General features: G+C 40.3%; 1 protein-coding gene across 1 annotated transcript in view; it reads right to left on the bottom strand.

The window, feature by feature from the left end:
* Window positions 1-23,702, bottom strand: part of Wbp2nl (WBP2 N-terminal like) — a 38,432-nt gene extending 14,730 nt beyond the window's left edge. The window contains exons 1-4 of the mRNA XM_076853353.1: window positions 23,641-23,702; window positions 2,999-3,107; window positions 2,614-2,755; window positions 2,316-2,408 (exon numbers count right to left, since the gene is read on the bottom strand). Of these exons, the coding sequence (XP_076709468.1) occupies window positions 2,316-2,408; window positions 2,614-2,755; window positions 2,999-3,107; window positions 23,641-23,702 (406 nt within the window). The remainder of the gene's footprint in view (window positions 1-2,315; window positions 2,409-2,613; window positions 2,756-2,998; window positions 3,108-23,640) is intronic.
* Between the last annotated feature and the right edge of the window lie 314 nt (window positions 23,703-24,016).

The following is a 24,016-nucleotide window of genomic DNA, read 5'->3' as shown; positions in this document are numbered from 1 at the left end:
TATGAGAATACGTTAATAATGGGTAAATCTAGATAAAGGGAGTCATTGTAACATCTTGAAATTTTTCTTTAGATTTATTTATTTTATTTTTATTTTGGTGCTGTTGATTGAACCCAGGACCTCATTCTTATGAGGCAAGTGCTTTACCTATGAATATATCTCCAGCCCCTAGATCTATTTTATTTTTTATTTTTTAAATTGCCAATGGACCTTGGGGCTGGGGATGTAGCTCAGTGGTAGAGCACTTGCCTTAAATGCGTGAGGCCTGGGTTCGATCCCCAGCACCGTGTACAAATAAACAAATAAAAAAAGAATAAAAATATTGTGGGGGCTGGGGATGTAGCTCAAGCGGTAGCGTGCTCGCCTGGCATGTGTGCAGCCCGGGTTCGATCCTTAGCACCACATACAAACAAAGATGTTGTGTCCGCCAAAAACTAAAAAAATAAATATTAAAAAATTCTCTCTCTCTCTCTCTCTCTCTCTCTCTCTCTCTCTCTTTTTAAAAAAAATATTGTGTCCATCTACAACTAAAAAAATACTTTAAAAAAATTGCCAATGGACCTTTATTTATTTGAGTGCTGAGAATCGAACCCAGTGCCTCACAAATGATAGGCAAGTGCTCTACCTCTAAGCCACAACCCCAGCCCCTAGATCTATTTTTATAATAAGAAGTTTAAAGGAGAGGGGACTGGATAGGTTGAGCTTTTGCTAAATGTATAGTCTTGGGAAATTATATAAGCATCATTCACTCAGTTTCCCCATCTATAAGTGTAGATAATGATAGTACCTACATCATAAGATTTTTACAAGGGTTAAATAAGTTGACACGTATAAAGGGGCTTGGAAGACTACACAATATATGGTAGATATTTAATAAGTATTAATCAATGTAATTAGGTTCTAAAATTGAACTCATTTTGTCTCCAGTTAGATTGATTCATATTCTTTTTTCTAATAGCTTTATTTTACATTCATGTGGTGCTGAGGATCAAACCCAGTGCCTCATGCATGCTAGGCGAGGACTCTACCACTTAGCCACAACCCCAGCCCTGACTCATATTCTTGACCATGGTTTATAGCATCATGATCTATTTAGTCTTCTGAAAGAAACTTCATATCATCCTTCTTTTTAAATATTTTTTAGTTATTGATGAACCTTTATTTTATTCATTTATTTATATGTGGTGCTGAGAATTCAACCCAGTGCTCACACATGCTAGGCAAGTGCTCTACCTCTGAGCCACAACCCTAGCCCTGACTTGTATTGTTGACCGTGGTTTATAGCATCATGATCTATTTAGTCTTCTGAAAGAAACTTCATATAATCCTTATTTAAGTCTCTAACACTATATATTCATGCCATAAAATATAATATGTATCTGCATATATCTGTCTCTAATAGATTGTGTTTGCCTCAACTAGACTGAAGTTGGGGGTAGAAGGCAAGGGAGGAAGGGAAAGAGCATTCTGGACAAGACAAATAGTATAAAGGTTCAGAGATAAGAGAATAAGACACAAAAAAGTCTAGTCTTATTGAAAGTATAATTCTAGTATAAAAGTTGAGAGAATCCAGGTATGGTGGTACACACCTATAATCCCATGAGTTGGGAAGCTGAGGCAGGAGGATAGCAAGTTCAAAGCCACTCTCAGCAACTTAACAAGACACTGTCTCAAAATTTAAAAATAGATAAAGAGGACTGGAGATGTGGCTCAGTAGTTAAACCTCCTGGGTTTGACCCCTGGTACCAAAAAAAAAAAAAAAAAAAAGTTGAGAGAGTAAGGGACCTGGAGAGAGGCTAAATTAAATAAAAATACATCATAAAAGGAATATTTGTAGTCAAAGTTTGAAAGAGTTTTCTGGTACATTTATTAGATCATTGCTGTAGGGGGTAAGTACCTATACTCCCCTCTCATGGAAGACAAAGTCTAAAGCTGAGAGAAGCAAAGACAAGGCCACAGAGAACAAAAGCCATGCCAGAGGCAGAAAAGCTAAGCCACCAGGGGTTGACCAAGAGAAGAGACTACTCAAAAGGTCTGTGAAACCAGCATCTAAAGAACAAATACTATCAGGTATAATTAGGCTCTTGGGTGTCTAACTGAAAGCTCCTTCAGGACAGGGAGGGACAGAATAATCTTTGTGTTCCCAACACAAATTATGGGACTTGGCACACATTAAGTAGGTCCAGGAAATGCCTGCTGAATACATGTGCAAATACCAACTGCCTGATCATAGAGGCCAGCAAATTTTGGCTAACAGTCCTACTTCAATTCCTCCAAACTCCACACTGTTTAATAGCTTTATCAGCAAAGCTCACCAGCAGCGGCAGCTTGTATCAGCAACTCAGCAAATTCGATGGCACCTCCTTTTTTGAAGACTAATTTAAAAGTAGCCTGTCCTTCCCAGCCTCCTGTGGGAAGAAAGGGCACACACAGTTACTAAGAGACTGACACAGCTGGCAACAGAAGGACAACCACAGTCACTGAGGAAGCAATATTCAAAGAAGCAGGGCAGCTTCATTAATTCCAACATGAACCATGTCTGAATCTTAGCCTTCTAGAACATTTAGAATCTTTCGAGGGAAAAAAGAAAAACACCTGAGGTGAAAGATTTACCATCTGGAGCTGCATGAACAGTCCCTTGAATGTAGTTGGCATTAAAGAGTGGTTGTTCAACAGTGCAGTTCTTCATCAGATCAAACGGCATCATAAAGGACAGCATGGGATCACTGACTGAGCGTGAAGTCACGAAAATCACCTAAGTGAGAAAAGAAAATCTGGGAAAGGATGCAGAATTCCTCCATAGATTCAGACTCCTAAGAGCAAGGTCATTCTGGCATCCAAAGAACATCACCTGTTTTCTTCCATCTCTCTTTAACATGCAAAATCTCAAAGTGCAAATGTTTGAAAACTCTATGAAAGTCACAGTTTAAGTTCCATCCAGTTTTCAAAAAACCAAACATAGAATTAATTGGCAGGTCAAAGGAGAAGTAGAAATTACCCGGTATGAACTAAGAAACAACGTTCCCCTCTTTACACCACTAAAGAGGTTGGAGCTCTGTGGATGCTGTGGGAAGGAGAGTTCCACATCTGGACTCTGCTTCAAGACACTGGAAAAAAGCAGACAGCACACAGTTTAGGGTTCACATAAAATGACACACACAATGTTCTTAGCACATCTTCTAGTTCAGAGCAAGCACTCAATAAATGTTAGTTACTGCTGCTATTTTAATGAAATAAAAAGGAATTCAACTGATCTTATTTTTGACAATTCATTCTTAACTTCTGACTTTTTTTAAGCAGGCTCATTTTACTCATTCTTCCCAAAACAGACATATTACTGGTAACATGGATTTTTTCCAGTCCTGGTTATATAATTTTTGGATTTAGATGCCAGACTCATGTTGCTTCTTATTGAAAAGTGCTTCTGTTTTTCTTCTCCCTCTTTATCGCCAAATTAATTTTCTTTTTCTTGTTGAACATACATCTATTCTCAATGTTTGTTCATTAATTTTTACTCTTGTGTAATAAATACAAAGCACTGGGCTAATATAAATATTTTGTTGACTCTGGGAAAGAAGGTATTATGGTTTAGACATGAGGTGTCCCTCCAAAAGCTCATGTGAAACAATGCAAGAATGTTTGCCAGTACAATGATTAGGTTATGAGCTTTCACCTAATTGGTGAATTAACTCGGTGGTAACTGTACACAGGTAGGATGTGGCTGGAAGAAGTAGGTCACTGGGTTTATATTTAGTCCCTGGGGAGCAAACTTCTGTCTCTACTTCCTGTTGCCATATACTGAGCCTTTCTCCAACATGCCCTTCCACCATGATGTTCTGACTCACCTTTGGCTTTGAGCAATGGAGTTGGCCAGCCATGGACTGAGCCTTTGAAACCATGAGCCAAAATAAACTTTCCCTCCTCTATATTGTTCTTGTCAAGTCTTCTGGTCACAGCAACAAAAAAAAATTGACTAAAACAGAAAGTAGGAATACAGACTGCCTCAGCACCCTAGGACACTTTGTTCCCTTAGCCTCTCACATTCTCCTTTCACAGTGAACCTGGAAAATTTAGACTCAGCTTTTCTCTCTCATAAAATCCTGTTGGGAGCTGGGCATGGTAGCACATGCCTATAATCCCAGCAGCCCAGGAGGCTAAGGCAGGAGGATCAGTAGTACAAAGCCAGTCTCAGCAGCTCAGCAAGACCCTGTCTCTAAATAAAATATAAAAAGGGTTGGGAATATGGCTCAGTGGTTAAGTGTCCTGGGTTCAATCCCCAGTAGAAAAAAAAAAATCCTGTTGAGGTTTTTGCTTTCTCAATAATTATATAATTATTATATAATAATTATGTAACTATTACATACTTATTAGTATATAATAATCATATAACTATTACATAAAATTATTAATTATCTGATAGATATATGGTTCAATTTTTCCTATTGGCCCTGGCAAAGACTAAGTATTACCAAATATTTACTGAAAGAAAGGAATAGGTGATAAAAACGTCATAGAAGTTTAGTGGAAGTGTTAGGTAGGAAATAGACAGGGCACGCGAACGGGCATAAGAGGCAAACGAGAGGACATTTACCCCTAGGGCCGCGGCACTACCTGAAACTCCTGAAAGGGGAAAATGGATCAGCCTAGTCGCGAAAGGAGGAAGCCAGACAACCACAGGACGCATAATGAAAGTCCCGGATCTTGGGCATGCGCAGTAGCCCAAAGGACTGAGTAAACCTGTTGCTAATTGATACATCATTAGCATTGTGGTTTGCTCCAATTCTGTGCGTTTTCTTGCTGGAGGGGAACTGATGCATATACAGTAGAAAAAGAAATTTTGTCGGGCTCAGCTGTCAATCAACCCCAGATCACTCAAGGGAGAAATGGTAGAACTAGCACAGGAATGACCTCATAGAAACGCTTTAGTTTAAGTTGCTTCTTAAGAGATGGGTAGTGTTTCAGTAAGCAGAGGTGAATGTAGGGGTCAATCCAGATGTGGAGCAAACAGCATTAATGGAGATAAATGAGTGGATAATGGAAAACAAATTGCATACTTGGGAGAAGCTAGTGGCGTGGCTTCATCAAAGTATGTGAGATCACAAGGAACAGTGAGAAATCTGGAAAGCCAGGCTAGGACAGGAGCCTGGAGACATCATTTGACACACAAGGAGGAACTGTGAACTTTCTCAGTAGGGAAGTCACAGAGTTGAAGAAGCCCTGATATACTGGAGAGGTCAGTTTAAGAGTTCCTAAAATAGACATGATGTAATAAGAACTAGAACTAGAGTGGTATTGTGCAGCTAAAAAATAGATGAATTTTTTTAGGTTTATTAAAGTATAGGGTATCAAAAAACAATAAAATAGGGAATTCCAAATATCAGTCTAGTCGAAGCAATGAACAAACTGGAAAGAAAAAAACTGTCAAGAACAACTTTTTCAGAACAACTTGAAACTAATCAAAAACTTACAACCAGACATAATGGCCCATGCCTGTGATCCCAGCAACTTGGGAGGCTGAGGCAGGATCGCCAAAAAAAAAAAAAAAAAAAAAAGCTTACATGCTCCTGCCACTATCATCTACCATGATATGATGTACCTGAGAAGTGGTCACACCAAAGGTTAGCAAATGTCAACAGTTTCACAGAAAAATCACATATATACCAAATGGTCTTCAGAATAACAGAATGGAATGGAAATCCCTAGTTGATGAGTACCATGCAAAGATGAAGGCAAATGAGGAAGCAAAAAAGCAGGAAGCAGTAGACACACTGAAAAGCTGACAAATATTCAGGAAGTGGTTCTGGGTATGGTGGTATAGGCTTGTACTCCTGAGCTACTCAGGAGGCTAGAGCAAGAGGATCACAAGTTCAAAGCCAGCCTTGGCAACTTAATGAGACCCTGTCTCAAAAATAAATAAATAAAAAGGGCTGAGGCTGTAGCTCAGTGGTAAGAGTATCCCTGGGTTCAATCCCTGGTACCACACATGCACACATACACACACAAAATAAAAAAAATTCAAGAGGTGGAAGTGATGACAAAAAATCCAGAACTTGTTTAATGTTTGAATACAATCCAACTGTCTAAAGTTTGAATAGCATTTAACTTTCAAAGTAAAAAAGAGGATGTAGAAAAGCTCAAGATGTGGGCTAGAGATGCTCAGCACTAGTGTTCTTAGTTGGAAAATAAGCAACAGGTGTTTAACTGCTTGTGGAGGTGAGCAGCTATGGGTGAGCGCTGGAAATCGATGGCACAGAAAATGAAACCTGCCGACTCCAGAAACTAGTGAGAATAACAAAGCAAGAGAAGTGGAAAATCCCAATTACTGACACCTGGGATCTTCATCCAGGGAGATAAAGGTAAAAGAGGATCATAGCAGAAGTCTGTACCTGGCAGACAAGCTGCTTAAATCAGTAGGTGACCTGGAGCCTAAACAACAAGCTAGATACAGAGAAGAAATTTACTGCACCTCAGCAAACTCCCAGAATACTCCCATCCAGTGGTCATCTTGAGAAGAGCTCTTATGTTAGGGGTTAAACTGCTCTGGGCATCAGAAAACCCAACACAATCACATCTCAGACTCCCACACACACCTCATCCCTGACTGTGTTGGCAGCGGCCACACAACCCAGTGGTGGCTTTCAGTATTCTGACACAAACTTGCTCAGAAGTTTATGCAGTGAGAGCATAAGCTAGGATGGGGAAGGACAGGGAGGCCATCGTGATTCAATAATCCTGCCCTCTGTGTTGGGAAGCAACACTACTCACATGTGGTTTCTGGTGGGGGGGGCTAGATCTGAAGGCCCTGGGGCTGAGGATAGCAAATTGTTCAGCTCTTGCTCACCTGCCCCCACGCCACAGATCCCCACCCCAGCACAGAGCTCAGTGGTTCAATTGCTCCCCTCACCCTCAGAGGAATCCCGGGGCCAACTTGGCCTAGACATTGCCATGCCCCTGCTTATGCAAACTAAAATCTTCCAGAGAGAATACACACCTGGCACAGTCAACATTATCTTAACCTATTCAACAAGAAACAAGGGGTGCAGCCTGTACTCCATCCCAACTCACTTGGTTAGAGTTGAGAGGACTTGCAAATGCTACCCACTACCCACCTGCCACATACCTGGCATATTCTTACCTTAGAAGAATCCCAGTATTTCCAAGAACACCAACGAGGAGGTTCTTTTGATATTTTTTTCTCCATCTATTCGATCTTTTATTATTATTCATTTCTCATTAATATTTTCCTTATTTTATTTTACCTTTTTTGGGGGGGAGGCTACCAGGGATTGAACTCAACCACTAAGCCTGAGGCTGGCTTTGAACTTGCAATCCTCCTGCCTCAGGCTTCCGAGCTGCTGGTTTTACAGGCATGTGCCACAGTGACTGGCTTACCCTATGTTTTTATTCTTTAGTTGGATTTTTCTCCTTTCTCACTTTTCCCTTTTTATTTCTATTCATAATATATATTTTTATTCTTTATTTTTTTAGTCCTCTCTCACTCTTTTTTTCCTTCTGGTACTAGGATTGAGCCCAGGGTCTCATGTACATTGGGCAGGTGCTCTGCCTGATTCCCAGCTCAGCAGAGAGGAGTTAAGCCTAGTTTTGACCACAACCCAGTCCACTTGAACCCTGGCACACACTTCTACTGAAGGAAAATGGGGGACATATGCTTCCAGCTGTTGACCCATTCCTAGGTAAGCACATATGGGTGAGGCCGAGGTCCAGCTCCTGGGAAGATATGCACAAAACAACAGCAAAGAGAAAAACTTAACAGTAGATGATACTTCATCTTCACAGTTTCCTTACACAGCCATACCAGGTCAGATGGCAGAGAGATAAGTTTGAAGGTAAGAATCATGGAGGAGAGCTGTGATTTCAGCCCCGACCTCCCCCCATGAAGCACCTGGATCTTCACCAGTCCCCAATCTGAAGGTAAGCACTTCAGGCCCTTCAGTGCAATTGGAGCAACCAGCATCTGAATCACTTCTTTTTAAAAATTACTTATTTGTTCTTTCTAGTTATAAATGACAGTAGAACGTATTTTGACATATCATACACACACAGAGTATAACTTCCCATTTTTATGGTTGTACATGATGTGGAGTTACACTGGCCATGTATTCACATAGGAACATAGGGAAGTGACATCCAATTCATTCTGTCTTTCTTATTTCCATCCCCCACTCATTCTCTTCATTCCCCTTTGTCTAATCCAGTGAACCTCTATTCTCCCCCGCCCATTCCTTCCTTAATGTGAGTTAGCATCCACATATCAGAGGGAACATTCAGCCTTTGCTTTTTGGGAATTGGCTTGTTTCACTTACCATAATAGTCTCCAGATACATCCATTTACTGAGAAATGCCATAATTTCATTCTTCTTTATGGCTAAGAAATATTCCATTGTCTATATGTACCACATTTTATTCATCCATTCATCTGCTGAAGGGCACCTAGGTTGATTCCATACCTTAGTTATTATGAATTGAGGGGCTATAAACATTGATGTGGTCACATTACTATAGTATGCTCGTTTTAAGTCCTTTGGCTATATGCTGAGTAGTGGTATAACTGGGTCAAATGGTGGGTCCATTCCAAGTTTTCTAAGGAAACTCCATACTGCTTTCCAGAGTGTTTGCACCAATTTGCAGTCCCACCAGCAATGTATGAACGTAACTTTTCTCCCACATCCTCACCAACATTTATTGTTACTTGTATTCTTGTTATGGGGGATGGGGGTACCAAGGATTGTACTCAGGGGCACTCATCCACTGAGCCACATCCCCAGCCCTATTTTGTGTTTTACAGAGAGACAGGGTCTCACTGAGTTCCTTAGTGCCTTGCCATAACTGAGTCTGGCTTTGAATTTGCAATCCTCCTGATCAGCCTCCCAAGCCTCTGGGATTTCAGGTATTCGCCACCATACCTGGCATCACTTGTATTCTTGATACTTGCCATTCTGACTGGAGTGAGATGGAATCTCAATGTAGTTTTAATTTGCATTTCTCTAGTTGCTAGAGATTTTTTCATATATTTGTTGATCATTCGTATTTCTTCTGCTATGAAATGTCCATTCAGTTCCTTTGCCCACTTATGGATTGGTTTATTTGGTTTTGGTGTTAAGTTTTTTGAGTCCTTTTATATCCTGAAGATTAATGCTCTATTTTAGGTGCAGGTGGAAAAGATTTTCTCCCATTCTCTAGGCTCTCTCTTCACATTCTTTTTTCTTTTAAAAAATATTTATTTTTGAGTTGTAGTTGGACACGATACCTTTGTTTTATTTATTTTTTTGTGGTGCTGTGGATGGAACCCAGGGCCTCGTACATGCTAGGCAAGCGCTCTACCACTGAGCCGCAACCCCAGACCCTCTCTTCACATTCTTGCTTCCTTTGCTGTGAAGAAGCTTTTTAGTTTGATACCATCCCACTTATTGATTCTTGATTTTACTTCTTGCACTTTAGGAGTCTTGTTAAGGAAGTCAGTTCCTAAACCGATGTGATAGAGATTTGGGCCTACTTTTTCTTCTAGTAAGTACAGAGTCTCTGGTCTAATGCCTACATGCTTGATCCACTTTGAGTTTTGTGCAGGATGAGAGATAGGGGTCTAATTTCATTTTACTCCATATGGATTTTCAGTTTTCCCAGCACCGTTTGTTGAAGACATTATCTTTTCTACAATGGATATTTATGGTGCCTTGGTCTAGTATGAAATAACTATATTGGTTTTATCTGTGTCTTCTATTTTATACCATTGTTTTTTATGCCTGTTTTGGTGCCAATACCATGATGTTTTTGTTACTATAACTCTGTAGTATAATTTAATTTCTGGTATTGTGATGCCTCCTGCTTCACTTTCCTCATTAAGTATTGCTTTGGCTATTCTGGGCCTCTTATTTTCCCAAATGAATCTCTTTTTTTAATCTTTTTAAAATTTTTTAAAAATTTTAGATGGACACAATATCTTTGTTTATTTATTTATTTATTATTATGTGGTTCTGAGGATCGAACCCAGTGCCTCACACATGCAAGGCAAGCGCTCAACCACTGAGCTACAACCCCAGCCCCCAGCACATTCTTATACATAACGTGAATTAGAAAAAAAAAAAAAAGATCCCAAACTGTGTATATGGTAATATACCAAATATGTTAAACATGTGTATTTATGTAGAAGAGAAAATAAAAGGAAACAAAATAAGATGCAAATAAAAATTAGAAAATAATATTTTGTATTTTCTAAATGTTCTGTGATAAATTCATTCCTTTTTTTAAATTAATTTTTGAAACAAGATCTTGTTCTGTTGCATGCTAGGCTTGAATTCGAAATCTTCCTGCCTCTGTCTCCCAAGTAGCTGGAATTACCATGGTGCTCAGTGTCGGGGACAGTTCCTGTGGCCTAGGGCTGTCCCCTGCCCAAGGAAAGATGGGGCTTAATTTTGGGCCAAATCAGCCGCCTTTGGCGTAAACAAGTTTGTGCCTGTACCAGGAAGTCCACCCCATTGGCCAGTAGAAACCACAAGAGCTCGGGCCCAGTAAATGCTTCCTGTCTTTCCTATTATGTGTCCACAAGGTTGAGATGTGACCTCCTCTGTGATTGGCTCCTAAGTCCTATATATACTACCTTCTTTCTTGGAACGGGGTTCCTCTTGTTGCGCCTTCAATAAAACCTGTCACAGTTCCACTGGGTCCTTGTCTTTCTTTTGTTCGACTCTGCTGGACGGAGTCGACAAGTGGTGCCGAAACCCGGGAACCTCTCGCACAAGAGTGAAACGAGAAAAGCTCACGGAAGGCGACAATTCAAGTTCACGGCAAAGCGATGATCAGAGAAAGCTCGCCAAAGGCGACAATTCAAGTTCGTGGAAAAGTGACGATCAAAGGCTCGCGGAAGTGCGACGAATCGAAAGTACGAGGTAAGCGTCGGAGCATATCTATGTGTCCGTATTCAAGTCTAATTCGTGGTTGTGTATTGCGTGTATTTTGTTTCTGTTTCTTGTTTATTTGTGTTTTGTGGGTTATCAAGTATATTTAGCTAGTAACCATGGGATCAGAAATATTGAGGCAGAGAATGGAAACTCCTCTGAGAGTATTACTGAAGGCTAATGGTACACCATTAAAAGCCGATACTGCTCGCAAATTCCTTAAGACAGTAGAGCAATGCGCCCCATGGTTTTTAGATGAAGGAATCTTCAGTATTCCCCAGTGGCAGCATCTTGGGGAAAGTTTAAAAAAGGCAGACACACAAAAGGCATTGCCTGCCGGCATCCTAGCGATATGGAGTCTTGTACAAACTTGCTTAAATTCAGAAACTTTACAAAATCATACAGCTATTAAGGAAGGGGACAAAATCTTAGAAGAGATTAAAGAGAAACGGTCTCAAGCCTCCTTAGGAGGTAATAAAGAGAGTGATAGTGAAATGTCCGGAGACGAACTAGAGGAAGTGGTCTGGCAAATGGAGGATTGTAATGTTAATAAGGCTCATCCCTCTGCCCCACCTCTGACACCACCTCCTTGCAGAGGACGGGAAGTTCCTGAATGCTGTCGCGAGAGTAGTAAAGGATGGACTGATTTTCATAATCTAGCGGCAACATTCCCCGTTCTCCAAGACCAAAATAATGCAAGATACCATCAACAGCTGGATTTCAAATTAGTTAAGCAACTTAAAGAGGCCACTAGTCAATATGGGCCTCAAGCTCCATTTACCTTGGCCATGGTTGAATCCATGGGAAGTCAATATTATGCACCAGATGATTGGGTCTCTATAACTAGGGCAATCCTATCTGGAGGACAATATTTATTATGGAAAGATGGAAAGCAGCATGGCATGAAATCTGTACAGGCGTTGCAAGACGTAATGCCAGGGCCGGGAACCTTCATTGGAATGTAGATATGATGACTGGTCAAGGTCAATATGCAGGAGTTGCTAATCAAGTGGGCTATGATCCTGCCGTTTATTTACAGATTGGTTCTACCTCAGTTAAAGCCTGGAAGGCAGTACCTGAACCGGGTGATGTTCAGGGACATTTATCTAAAATAGTACAGGGGCCTAATGAGCCATATTCAGATTTTGTGGACCGCCTCATTAAAACGGCGGGAGTCCTTCCGCTCCCCTAAAGACCTTCTCTCTATTGCTTTATTTACCCTAAATTTTTTAAATTTAGACAAACATAGACACTCGGCTGCCGAACGGCATGCCTCCCCTGATCTTACAAAGCGCCCTCAAGTGATGTGGAAAGATGTTCTAACTGGCAAATGGTTCGGCCCGGATCCAGTTTTAGTGTGGAACCGAGGCGCTGTTTGTGTTTTTCCCCAGGACCAACAATCACCGATCTGGATACCAGAAAGATTGACTCACAAATATCACCATGATACCTCCCAAGAAGTTAACGCTCCTGATGTTCCTGATGCTCACAAAGATGACTCTGCTTTGGACTCACCCTCTTCCGATAAGTCCTAATTTAGCTCAACCAAAAAACAAATCTCCTTCAAGAACAAGTGGACATATTGGCTGATGTCTTAGTCTTCAGCTACATTCACTCCTACCCAGGATCTTGTGTCACTAGCTCCAAATTTGTAAACCTTTCCCAAACTGCCAATCTTTCCAAAGAGTAATCCACATACCTTTATAAACTTGGTCTACACAGTTAAAAGATCTTACCCAACAACTTCGGTTAAAAATTGTTAACGTTAATAATACTCGAGTCCAAGTGCTTTCTGCTGGTTAAATGTGGGATTTTTTCATCTGGACAATCCTGGTTTGGCTTTATCGCCATGGGAAGATTTATATGCTTAGGATTTCTAGGCATTCTTCGCTGCTTGCCACTTACATCAACAAAACCAGCGTCATCGCCAGGCCATGGTGCAGGCCTTTATGGCCCTTGAGGCTGGCACTTCCCCACAGGTTTGGCTACTGATGCTGGATGGGTAGCCAGAGACGGGTAAGACTGGTGGGCTCGCTTGTCAACCTAAGACAGGGCAACAGACCAATGCACCATGCTGCCTGTTGTACCAACGATGGGTAAGGCTTGCGAGCGCCACTGGCAACCTAAGACAGGCACCATCCCGTAGCTCCTGTTTTTTCTTTTAAAAGAAAGAAGGGGGAGCTGTTGGGGACAGTTCCTGTGGCCTAGTGCTGTCCCCTGCCCAAGGAAAGATGGGGCTTAATTTTGGGCCAAATCAGCCGCCTTTGGTGAAAACAAGTTTGTGCCTATACCAGGAAGTCCACCCCATTGGCCAGTAGAAACCACAAGAGCTCGGGCCCAGTAAATGCTTCCTGTCTTTCCTATTATGTGTCCACAAGGTTGAGATGTGACCTCCTCTGTGATTGGCTCCTAAGTCCTATATATACTACTTACTTTCTTGGAACGGGGTTCCTCTTGTTGCGCCTTCAATAAAACCTGTCACAGTTCCGCCGGGTCCTTGTCTTTCTTTTGTTCGACTCTGCTGGACGGAGTCGACACTCAGTTCCTTATATTTCTCTTAAAACTAGAGGAGAATAGATTTGAAGAAGGACGACCTGCTACTATAACAGGTGGAAAGAAAACACAAGTCAGAGGTGCTCATCCTTTTTTTTTTAACCTTTCCTCTTTTTATTAAATTATTTATTTATTCTAATTTATACATGATGGCAGAATGCAATTCATTTCATATTACACATATAGAGCACAATTTTTCAAGTCACTGATTGTACACAAAGTATTTTCACACCATTTGTGTCTTCATACATGTACTTAGGGAAATGATGTCTAACTCATTACACCATCATTCCTACCCCGTTACCCCCTCCTTTCCCCTCCCTCCCCTTTTCCCTATCTAAAGTTCCTCCATTTCTCCCATGCTCCCCGCTCCCCGCCATCGCCATTATGAGTTAGCATCCTCATATAAAAGAAAACATTTGGCCTTTGTTTTGGGGGGGTTTGGCTTGCTTCACTTAGCACTATATTCTTAAACTTCATTCATTTACCTCAAATGCCATGATTTTATTCTCTTTTAATGCTGAGGAATGTTCCATTGTGTATATATACCAAAGTTTCCCTATCCATTCATCTACTGAAGGGCATCTAGTATGGTTCCATAATTTAGCTATTGTGAATTGTGTTGCTATAAACATTGATATGGCTGTGTCCCTCTAATATGCTATTTTTAAGTCCTAGAGTATAAACTGAGGAGTGGTATAACTGGGTCAAATGGTGGTTCCATTCCAAGTTTTCCAAGGAATCTCCATACTGCTTTCCCTATTGGCTGCACCAATTTGCAGTCCCACCAGCAATGTATGAGTGTGCCTTTTTCCCCACATCTTCGACAACACTTATTGTTGTTTTTACTCTTAATAGCTGCCATTCTGACTGGAGTGAGGTGAAATCTTAGAGTAGTTTTGATTTGCATTTCTCTAATTGCTAGAGATGTTGAACATTTTTTCATATGTTTGTTGATTAATTGTATACCAAATGAATTTCATGACTGCTTTTTTTTATTTCTATGAAGAATGCCATTGGAATTTTAATAGCAATTGCATTAAATCTGTATAGCGCTTTTGTAGTATGGCATTTTGACAATATTAATTCTGCCTATCTAAGAACATGGGAGATCTTTCCAACTTCTGAGGTCTTCTCCAATTTCTTTCTTTAGTGTTCTGTAGTTTTCATTGCAGAGATCTTTCACCTCTTCTGTTAGATTGATTCCCAAATATTTTCTTTGAGGCTATTGTGAATGGGGTAGTTTTCCTAATTTCTCTTTCAGTTGATTCATCACTGATATATAGGAATGCAATTGATTTATAAATGTTATTTTTGTATCCTGCTACTTTGCTGAATTCATTTATGAGTTCTAGAAGTTTTCTGGTTGAGTTTTTGTGTCTTCTAAATATAGAATCATGTTATCAGCAAATAGGGATAGTTTGATTTCTTCTTTTCCTATTTGTATCTCTTTAATTTATTTCTTCTATTTGATTGCTCTGGCTAGAGTTTCAAGGACTATATTGATTAGAAATGGTGAAAAAGGTCATCTTTGTCTTGTTCCAGTTTTTAGAGGCAATGCTTTCAATTGTTCTCCATTTAGAATGATGATGGCCTTGGGTTTAACATATATAGCTTTTACAATGTTGAGGTCTATCCTTAGTTTTTCTAGTGTTTTGAACATAAATGGATGCTATTATTTTTTAAAATATTTTGCCTTTTTCTGAATCTATTGAGATAATCATGTGACTCTTGTCTTTAAGTCTACTGATGTGATGAATTACTTTTTTTTATTTAAAAATTACGTTTTTTTATTTTGAAATATTGAACCAACCTTGCATCTCTGGGATGAACCCCACTTGATCATGGTGAACTATCTTTTTAATATGCTTACAATTTGCCAGTATTTTATTAAGAATTTTTGCATGTTCATCAGGGATATTGGTCTTAAGTTTTCTTTCCTTGATGTGTCTTTGTCTGATTTTGTCTGAAAGTGATATTAGCTTCATAGAATGAGTATGGAAGGGTTCCCTCCTTTTCTATTTCATAGAATAATTTGAGAAGGATTAGAATTATTTCTTTTTTGAAGGTCTAGTAAAACTCAGCTGAGAACCCATCTGATCCTGGGTGTTTTTAATGGTCGGCTTTTGATGGTGTTTTCAATTTTATTGCTTGAAATTGATCTGTTTAATTTTCTATGTCCTCCTGATTCAATCTGGGTAGGTCATATGTCTCTAGAAATTTGTCAAGATTTGTCAAATTTGCCAAATGTGTTCAAGATTTTCTTGAATGTTGAATATTAAATTCCAGTAAAGTCCCCCTTGGCCCTTTTTCTTTTTGTTCACCCTCCTTGCTGAGAAACTGCCTAACTGCTTTCTTGGTTTCACGCCACAGAGCAGCCAGGAAAGCGACCTTCTCTATACTGCCATCTTTTTTTTTTTTTTTTTTTTAGTACCAAGGATTGAACCCAGGGATGCTTAACCACTGAGCCACATCCCCATCCCTTTTTGTACGTTATTTAGAGACAAGGTCTCACTGAGTTGCTGTGAACTCACAATCCTGTCTCAGCCTTCCAAGCTGGGATTACAGATTTGTGTCACCATCCTGAGTTATACCACCATCTTGAACTTCCTCTGAATCACTTTCAAATAACAAGGAGGGCCAGGTATGATGGGCCCTGTGGAGGGCCAGGCATGATAGCACACTTCTGTAATCCCAGCTTGGGGAGGCTGAGACAGGAAGATTGAAAGTTCAAAGACAGCCTTAGCAACAGAACTCAGTGAGACCCTGTCTCTAAATAAAATATAAAATAGGGTTGGAGATGTTGCTCAGTGGTCGAGTACTCCGAGTTCAATCCCAGGTACAAAAAAAAAAAAAAAAATAGTGCCTATGGAAATCCCCAAGTCCTGATAAGGACTACCACTTCCATAATAGGAGTAACCACAGAAGGCACATCCCACATACTCTGCTGCCTACAGCACATCTACCTGAAGTACAAGAGTTTTCCCTATCTTGCAAGGCTTGCAGAGGCAGTAGGTTACTCTGACCCTAATACAGTACACTACAAGCCCAAACTCATAAATCACAACCAAAAAAGGTTATTATACCATGGAGTCCAGTTGAAAATGGACTCAACATTACACAATAAACCAACACCCCAAGTCACATCAGCATTATAAAGCCACATAAGGCCACCACTAAAAGAAGAGAGATTCTTCCAAAAGATATATAAATCCCAACATAGAAACACAAGAAATATGAAAAAACAAGGTAATATTTCACCTCTTAAAGTTCACAACTGCATAGTAACAAATTCCAAAGATAACAAAGTGTATAAAATGTCACCCAAAGAATTCAAAAGATTGATTTTTTAAAGTTCAATGAAGTCCAAGAAATTGAAAAAATACAGTTTGATGAATGAAGGAACCAATATAGTATATGAATGAGCAATTCAATAGAGATAGGGATTTTGAAAAGAAACAAACAAAAACCTTGGAAATAAAAAGTTCAAGGTCAAATTAAAAAATCAGTTGAAAGCCTCAATAGCTGACTAATTCAAGCAGAAGAAAGAGTATCAGAGCTTGATGATGACTCTGCCAATACAGTACTTTCAGACAACAATGAAGAAAAGAAAATGAAGAATGAAGAGAGCATGCAAGATATCTGGAACATCATTAAAAGACCAAACACCTAAACAATCATCATACAGAGGAAGACGAATAACATGCTGAGAATATACAAAACTTATTCAATGAAACAATAGCAGAAAAGTTCCCAAATCCTAGAAAAGGCTAGACAACCAGCACAGGAGGTATTCAGAACCAAATAGAAAGAAAAGAACCTCTCCATAACATATTATATAGTTAAAATGCCCAAAGTACAGAACAAAGGAAAATATTAAAGTCTCAAGAGAGAATCACCGAGTCATTTAAAGGCAAACTTATAAACTAATAGCATATTTCTCAACAAAAACTCTAATGACCCAGAAGGCATGGAATAACATATTTCATGTACCCCCCCCCAAAAAAAATGCCAACCAAGATTACTATAACTAGCAAGATAATTCTTCAGAATTGAAGAAGAAATAGAGACCTTCCAGATAAGCATAAATTAAGGGAATTCATGACCACTAGATCAGCTTTAGAGAAAATTCTTAAAGGAGTTCTACACCCAGAGGAAGTAGTAAGACAAACATAATCAAGAGAACATGTGAAAGAATAAATCCCTCTAAAAGGGTAAAAATACAGATGAAAAATAGGCAAGAATCAAACATTTCAATACAGTACACCATCAGATTTCTAAAATGAGTAAGACAGTAAGAAATGAACACTGAATATTCAAAACAACAAGAAGAAAAGCAACAAAATAACAAGAACAAGCACATACCTTTTAATTATAACTATGTATGAAAATGGTCTTAATTCTCCAATTAAAAGACACAGACTGGCTGAGTGAATTAAAAAACAAAACCAAAAAATATGCTACAAACAAGGAACTCGGGCTCAGGTTGTGGCTCAGAGGTAGAGTGCTCGCCTAGCATGCGTGAGACACTGGATTCGATCCTCAGCAACACATGAAAATAAAATATATTGTGTCCACCCATAACTAAAAAATAAATATTAAAAAAAAACAAGGAACTCACTTCACCTGCAAAGACATATATAGAATTAAATTAATATCTTTGAAGAAAGATATTCAAAGCAAATGGAATCTAAAAACAAGCAGAAATACCTATACTTGTTTGCCAAAACAGAGTTTAAGACAAAAGAATCAGTTAAAAAAGGACAAGAAAAGTCACCATATATTGATCAAGGGAACAATACATCAAGAAGACATACAAGTATATATGTACCAAATATTGGAGCAACCAGCTTTATAAAACACTACTAGACATAAGAGGTGAGACAGATCCCACTATAACAGTGGGTGACTTCAATACCCCACTCTCACCAATAGATATATCCAGATTCCTCCAAAAAAAGAAATGTCAGAGTTAAATTACACTACAGATCAAATGAACAAACATCTATAGTCCATCCAACAGCTGCAGAATATACATACATTTTTAAAAATAAATAGCATAATGATGTATCTCAAGGTCTAGGGGGAAAATGAACAAGACAGGCGTGGTGGTACATGCCTGTGACACCAGCTACTGAGGAGGCTGAGGCAGGAAGCTCACAAGTTCATGGGCAAATTAGTAAGACCCTGTCTCAAAAAAAAAAAAATTTAAGGGTCAAGGATGTAGCTCAGAGGTAGAACACTTGCCTAGCATGTGTTAGGCCCTGGGTTTGATCTCTAATATCAAAACAACAATAACAGGAAAAAAAAACAGTAAAAGAAGAAAGAAAAGAAAAAATCAGTACAAGGAAAGAAGCAATAAACATCAGAGTAATAATAAATGATATATAGGCTAAAAGAACAGTACAAAGGATCAATGAAACTAAGAGTTAGTTCTTTGAAAAGACAAACAAATTAACAAATCTTTAACTAAACTAACCGAGAGAGAGAGAGAGAGAGAGAGAGAGAGAGAGAGACCCAAATAAATAAAATTAGAGGTGAAAATAAAAAGACTTTATAACAAATACACTGAAACACAAATGACCATTGGGGAATATTTTTAAGGCCATATGCCAATAAATTGGAAGATCTAGAAGAAATGACAAATTTCTGGACTCATATTACATAACAAAATTGAATAAAGAGGATATAAAAATGCTAAATAGATCAAGAGCAAGCAAGTATACTGAAAGAGTAATAAGAAGTTTCCCAACAAAAAAACCTAGGACCAAATGGATTCACAGCTGAATTTTATCAGACTTAAAGACTAAAACCAATGTTTCTAAAACTATTCCATAAAATAGAAAGTGAAGGAATCCTTTCAAACTCATTCATAAAGCAAGTACTATCCTGCTACCAAAAGCTGACAAGGACACAACAACAAAAGAAAATAACAGACCAACATCTCTGAGGAACACAGACACAAAACTCTTGCAAACTGAATTTCAAAAGCACAATAAAAAGAGCATAGACCATGATCAAACTGATTTCATTCCAGGGATGCAAGAATGGTTGAACACATGCAGATCAATAAACGTAAAACAGTACAAAGACAGAATGAAGGATAAAAGGCACACGATCATCTCAGATGCATAAGAAGTCTTTGATAAAATTCAACACCCCTTCATGAAAAAAATTCTCTGATTAAATTATATACAGAAGGGTCATATCTCTATATAATAAAGGCTATATAATATAAGCCCCTAGCCAACATCATACTGAATGGGGAAAAATGAAGCATTTCTTTTAAGATTAGCAACAAGACAAAGGTGTCCACTCTCTCCACTTTCATTCAATAAACTAGAAATTCTGGCCAGAGCAGTCAGGAAAGAAAAAGAAATAAAAGACATATAATTAAGGAGAAAGTAAAAGAAATCCTAAAAACTTTTATAAATAATAGATTAATTCAATAAATTATAGAATATAAAATCAACATAAAAATCAGTAGTTTTTTAAATACACTAGTAATGAACTAAGAAAGAAATCAGGAAACATATCTCATTCACAGAAACAGGAGATGGAGGAAGAGGAGTATTGTGGTTTGGATAGGTAGTGTTCCCCAAAAATCTCACGTGAGACAATGAAAGAACGTTCAGATGTATGATGATTAGATTATAAGAGTTGGAACCTAATCAGTGGATTAATTAACTGATATGAATTAACTAGGTGGTAACCACAGGCAGGTAGGGTGTGGCTGGAGGAGGTAGCGGACTGGGACATGCCTTTGGGAGTTTAACATTTTGTCCCTGTGAGCAAAGCACCCCCCTCCTTCCTCATTGCCATGTTGTGAGCTACTTTCCTCCTCCATACCCTTCCACCATCATGTTCTGCCTCACCTCTGGGTCAAAGCAATGAAGTCAGCTACTAATAGACCAAGACCTCCAAAACCATGAACCCCAAATAAATTTGCCCTCCTCTGTTTTTCTCATCAGGTCTTTTGGTCACAGCCATGAAAAGACTGATTAAAACAGACATTGATACCAAGCATAGTATGCTGTCTAACCTCACCATGTAGTTCAGAAGCTTTGGGACCTTTTGGAATTTGAGGGAGGCGTTTTGACAAGTTTAGAGATGCAAGCTGGAAAAGCTTTAGAATGCTTTAAGTGGAGCTTAGTGGGAGATTCTGGTGAGAGCTTAGAAGACCAGAATGGCCATAACATTGTGGACAGTAAAGACGAGGCTCATGAGGCTTTAGAAGAGGATGACTCTCCTAGAAATTGGACTAGAAGCCATTCATATATGTTCTGTCAAAGAAGTTGTCTACATTTTACTCATGTCCTGAGACTCTCTGGGAGTCTAAATTTAAAGATGATGGACTAATTAATCTGTCAGAGGAAATTTCAAGGCAGCACAGCATTGAAATATTGGCATGGATATTGCTGGCAGCTTTCAGCCAGGTTTACTGTGACAATCAGAAGAAGAAAGCAGAACTTTGAAAAACTTGGAATTTGGCCAGAAAACACAAGTAAAACTGGGATAAGGAAGTTGTGGTTACTAAAGACATTACAGCCACTAAAAAGATGCTAAATACTTTACCCAGAGACAACAGAAAAGCTGACTGAGGGCATCTCAGGAATTGACAAGAACATACTCATCTTAGACTCAAGGATATAAAAGTAAAAATTCCTGTGAGAAGGGACCATGAAGGCACCCTGCTTTTCACTGCTCAGCCATCCAAGCACTCAAAGGCTACTGCAGTTATAGTCTTAGACAGCTTGGCTACGCTTGAGATGGTGGCAGACCTTGGCATCAACCACATGGTGATGGTTCTGCAGAAATGCAGGATGCTGGAGTACGGGAGTCATGGAGGCTTCCACCAAGCTTTCAAACAAAAGCCTGGGAGGGCAGGCAAAGTGGAGCAGGTTTAGAGTCTCTTCAGGCTACCCCTGAGCATTTGACAGGTGAAGATGTGAGAAGGAAGCTAAAGTTCCAGCACCAAGGAACACTGGCTGAGGAAAACTGCAGGAATCAAGCAGAAACAAGCCAACAGAGAGGCCACCTGGACTGCAACTGGCAAAGGCCGAGGGGTAGGGCTACACAAGCCCTTTGAGAACATTACAATGCCGTGTGCTCCAGACGTTGAACATGGAGCTACAGGACTTGTTTGCCTAGCTAGATTTTGTTCTTGCTTTGCTCCCATCCCTGCTTTCTATGACCCTATTTCTCCCTTATAAAATGGAAATGCTTACTCTGTGCCATTATATATTAGATATATGTAACCTGCTTTTGATCTTGGCTCACAGTCAAGAGTTGCCTTGAGTCTCAGATGAGATTTTGGACTTGGACTCTGGATAATGCTGGAATTGTTAAGATTATGACGACTCTTGGAAATGGATTAAATGTATTTTACATTGTGAGATGGGCATGAGCTATTAGGGGACAGGGACAGAAGGTTATGGTTTGGATATGTGGTATTCCCTAAATTTCATGTGTGAGACAATGCAAGAATGGCATTCAGAGATGAAATGATTATGAGAGTTGTAACCTACCTGGTGGATACATCCATTAACATGGATTAACTGAGTAACTACAAGTTGGAAGGGTGTGGTTGGAGGATGTAGGTCACTGGGGTGTGTCTCTGGGTTTTATATTTTGTCCCTATGAGCAAAGCTCTCTCTGTCTCTGCTGCCTGGTACTATGTCCTGATTTGCTTCCCTCCACCACTATTCAGTCTTGATGTTCTGCCTCACCTTGGGCCCAGAGCAACAGCATCACCCATCTATGGACTGAGACCTCTGAAACCATGAGCTGCAAATAAACTTTTCCTCCTTATGTTATTCTTGCCAGGTCTTTTGGTCACAGCAGAGAAAAAAAATTGACTAAAACAAGGAGGAACCCCCACCACCTAGGAATAAACCTAAGGATGTGAAAAAACTCTGCTGACATTCCTCACAGAGCTAGGGGGAAAAAAAAACAAAATTCACATGGAAACACAAAAGACCCCAAATAGCCACAGTAATCCCGAGCAAAAAGCAATACTGGAGGCATCACAATTCCTGGTTTCAACAAATATCCATATTACCTAAAGGGATCTACAGATCTACAGATTTCCTATCAAAATCAACAGCACTTTTTGCACAAACAGAAAAATTAATCCTAAAATTCATATGGAATCCCAAGGGACCCCAAATAACCAAATAATATTGAAAAAGAAAAGAGTTGGAAGATCTACACTCCCTGATTCCAAAACTTGTTACAGTATTACAGTAATAAAAACAGTGTGGCACTGATACAAAGATAAACAGATCAACGGAACAGAATAGAGTCCACAAACAAACCTTCACATATACTGTCAAGAGATTATCCACAAAGGTGCCAAGACCGCTCTATAGGAAAAAGACAGTCTCTCCTTTTTTTAAAATTTTTTAAATATACTTTTTAGTTGTCGATGGACCTTTATTTTATTTATTTATATGCAGTGCTGAGGAATAAACCTAGTGCCTTACACATGCTAGGCAAGTTCTCTACCACTGAGCTACACCCAGCCTCCAAAGACAGTCTCTTCTACAGATGAGGCTTTGTGGGAAACACAAATGGCCAACAAGCAGATGCAAAGGTTCTGGGGCTGGGGTTGGAGCTCAGGACTTCAGCGGTGGTGCTCTTGTCTAGCATGCGTGAAGCCTGGGATCCGGTCCCTAGTACCCCAGAAAACAGAAAAAGGTCATCGCTGGAGCGGACAAATGGGAAATGAGGGCAAATCAGCGCAGAAAGGAGCCCATAATTCAGAACTGCTGGGCTGGGAGACAGACACGACCCAGCAAAGCCGGTGGGTGGAATGGGGAGTGGGCGCCTCGGTCTTGCGAGTCTGGCAGGGCCGGCTCCTCCCTGCTGGGAGGCCGCAGGTGCAGCCCCACAGCGCCCCATGGACGAGCCGGGGAACACCAAGCGCCTGCGAGGACAGACAGGCGTTCCCTTCACACGCGGGAGACCACACGCAGGAGACCACGAGCTCCGGCCGCGACCCTCCCTCAGGGAACACCAGAGGGCGTGCTCCTCACACCCCGGGCAGAGCCGTGACAATCCCACAAAAGGCGGGAAGGCCCGTGATTCGCTGAAAGCTTGCGATCCAGCAGGTCTAAACCTCATTCGTCCCCTCCCTTCTCTGACGGCAGCCCCCCCGTGTCCCCTCAGGCACCTTTCACCAACAGGAATGATGGCCCCACGGCGGTTCTCGGTGTGGCTCTGGTTCACCGCCATCTTGCTCCAGGCCCCCTCCCGCCGCCCCTCAGATGGAAAGGGGCGGGGCCTGCGACAAGATGTGGGGCGGAGCCTGAGGGGGAGGGCGGAGATTATGGCGCAAAGACGGAAAAGGGCAGGGCGAGATGGCAGGTCACGTGGTGGGGCGTGGTCATGTTGTGGGCGTGGTCAGCGTTGCCGTGGCCCGGGAGAAGGGGAGGGGCCAGGGGATTTGCTCCGCCCCCGGAGCGCGGAGGGCGAGAGGGATAGGTGAGTGATCTCTCCTGAGAGGTTGTAGAATGGCTGTTCCCCTGACCACGCTTAAAATAGACTTG

Source organism: Callospermophilus lateralis, chromosome 4 (assembly GCF_048772815.1).
Source record: "Callospermophilus lateralis isolate mCalLat2 chromosome 4, mCalLat2.hap1, whole genome shotgun sequence".
Lineage (NCBI taxonomy): Eukaryota > Metazoa > Chordata > Mammalia > Rodentia > Sciuridae > Callospermophilus > Callospermophilus lateralis.
The sequence above is the reverse complement of the archived record's forward strand: the minus strand, read 5'-3'. Positions and strand labels throughout refer to the sequence as shown.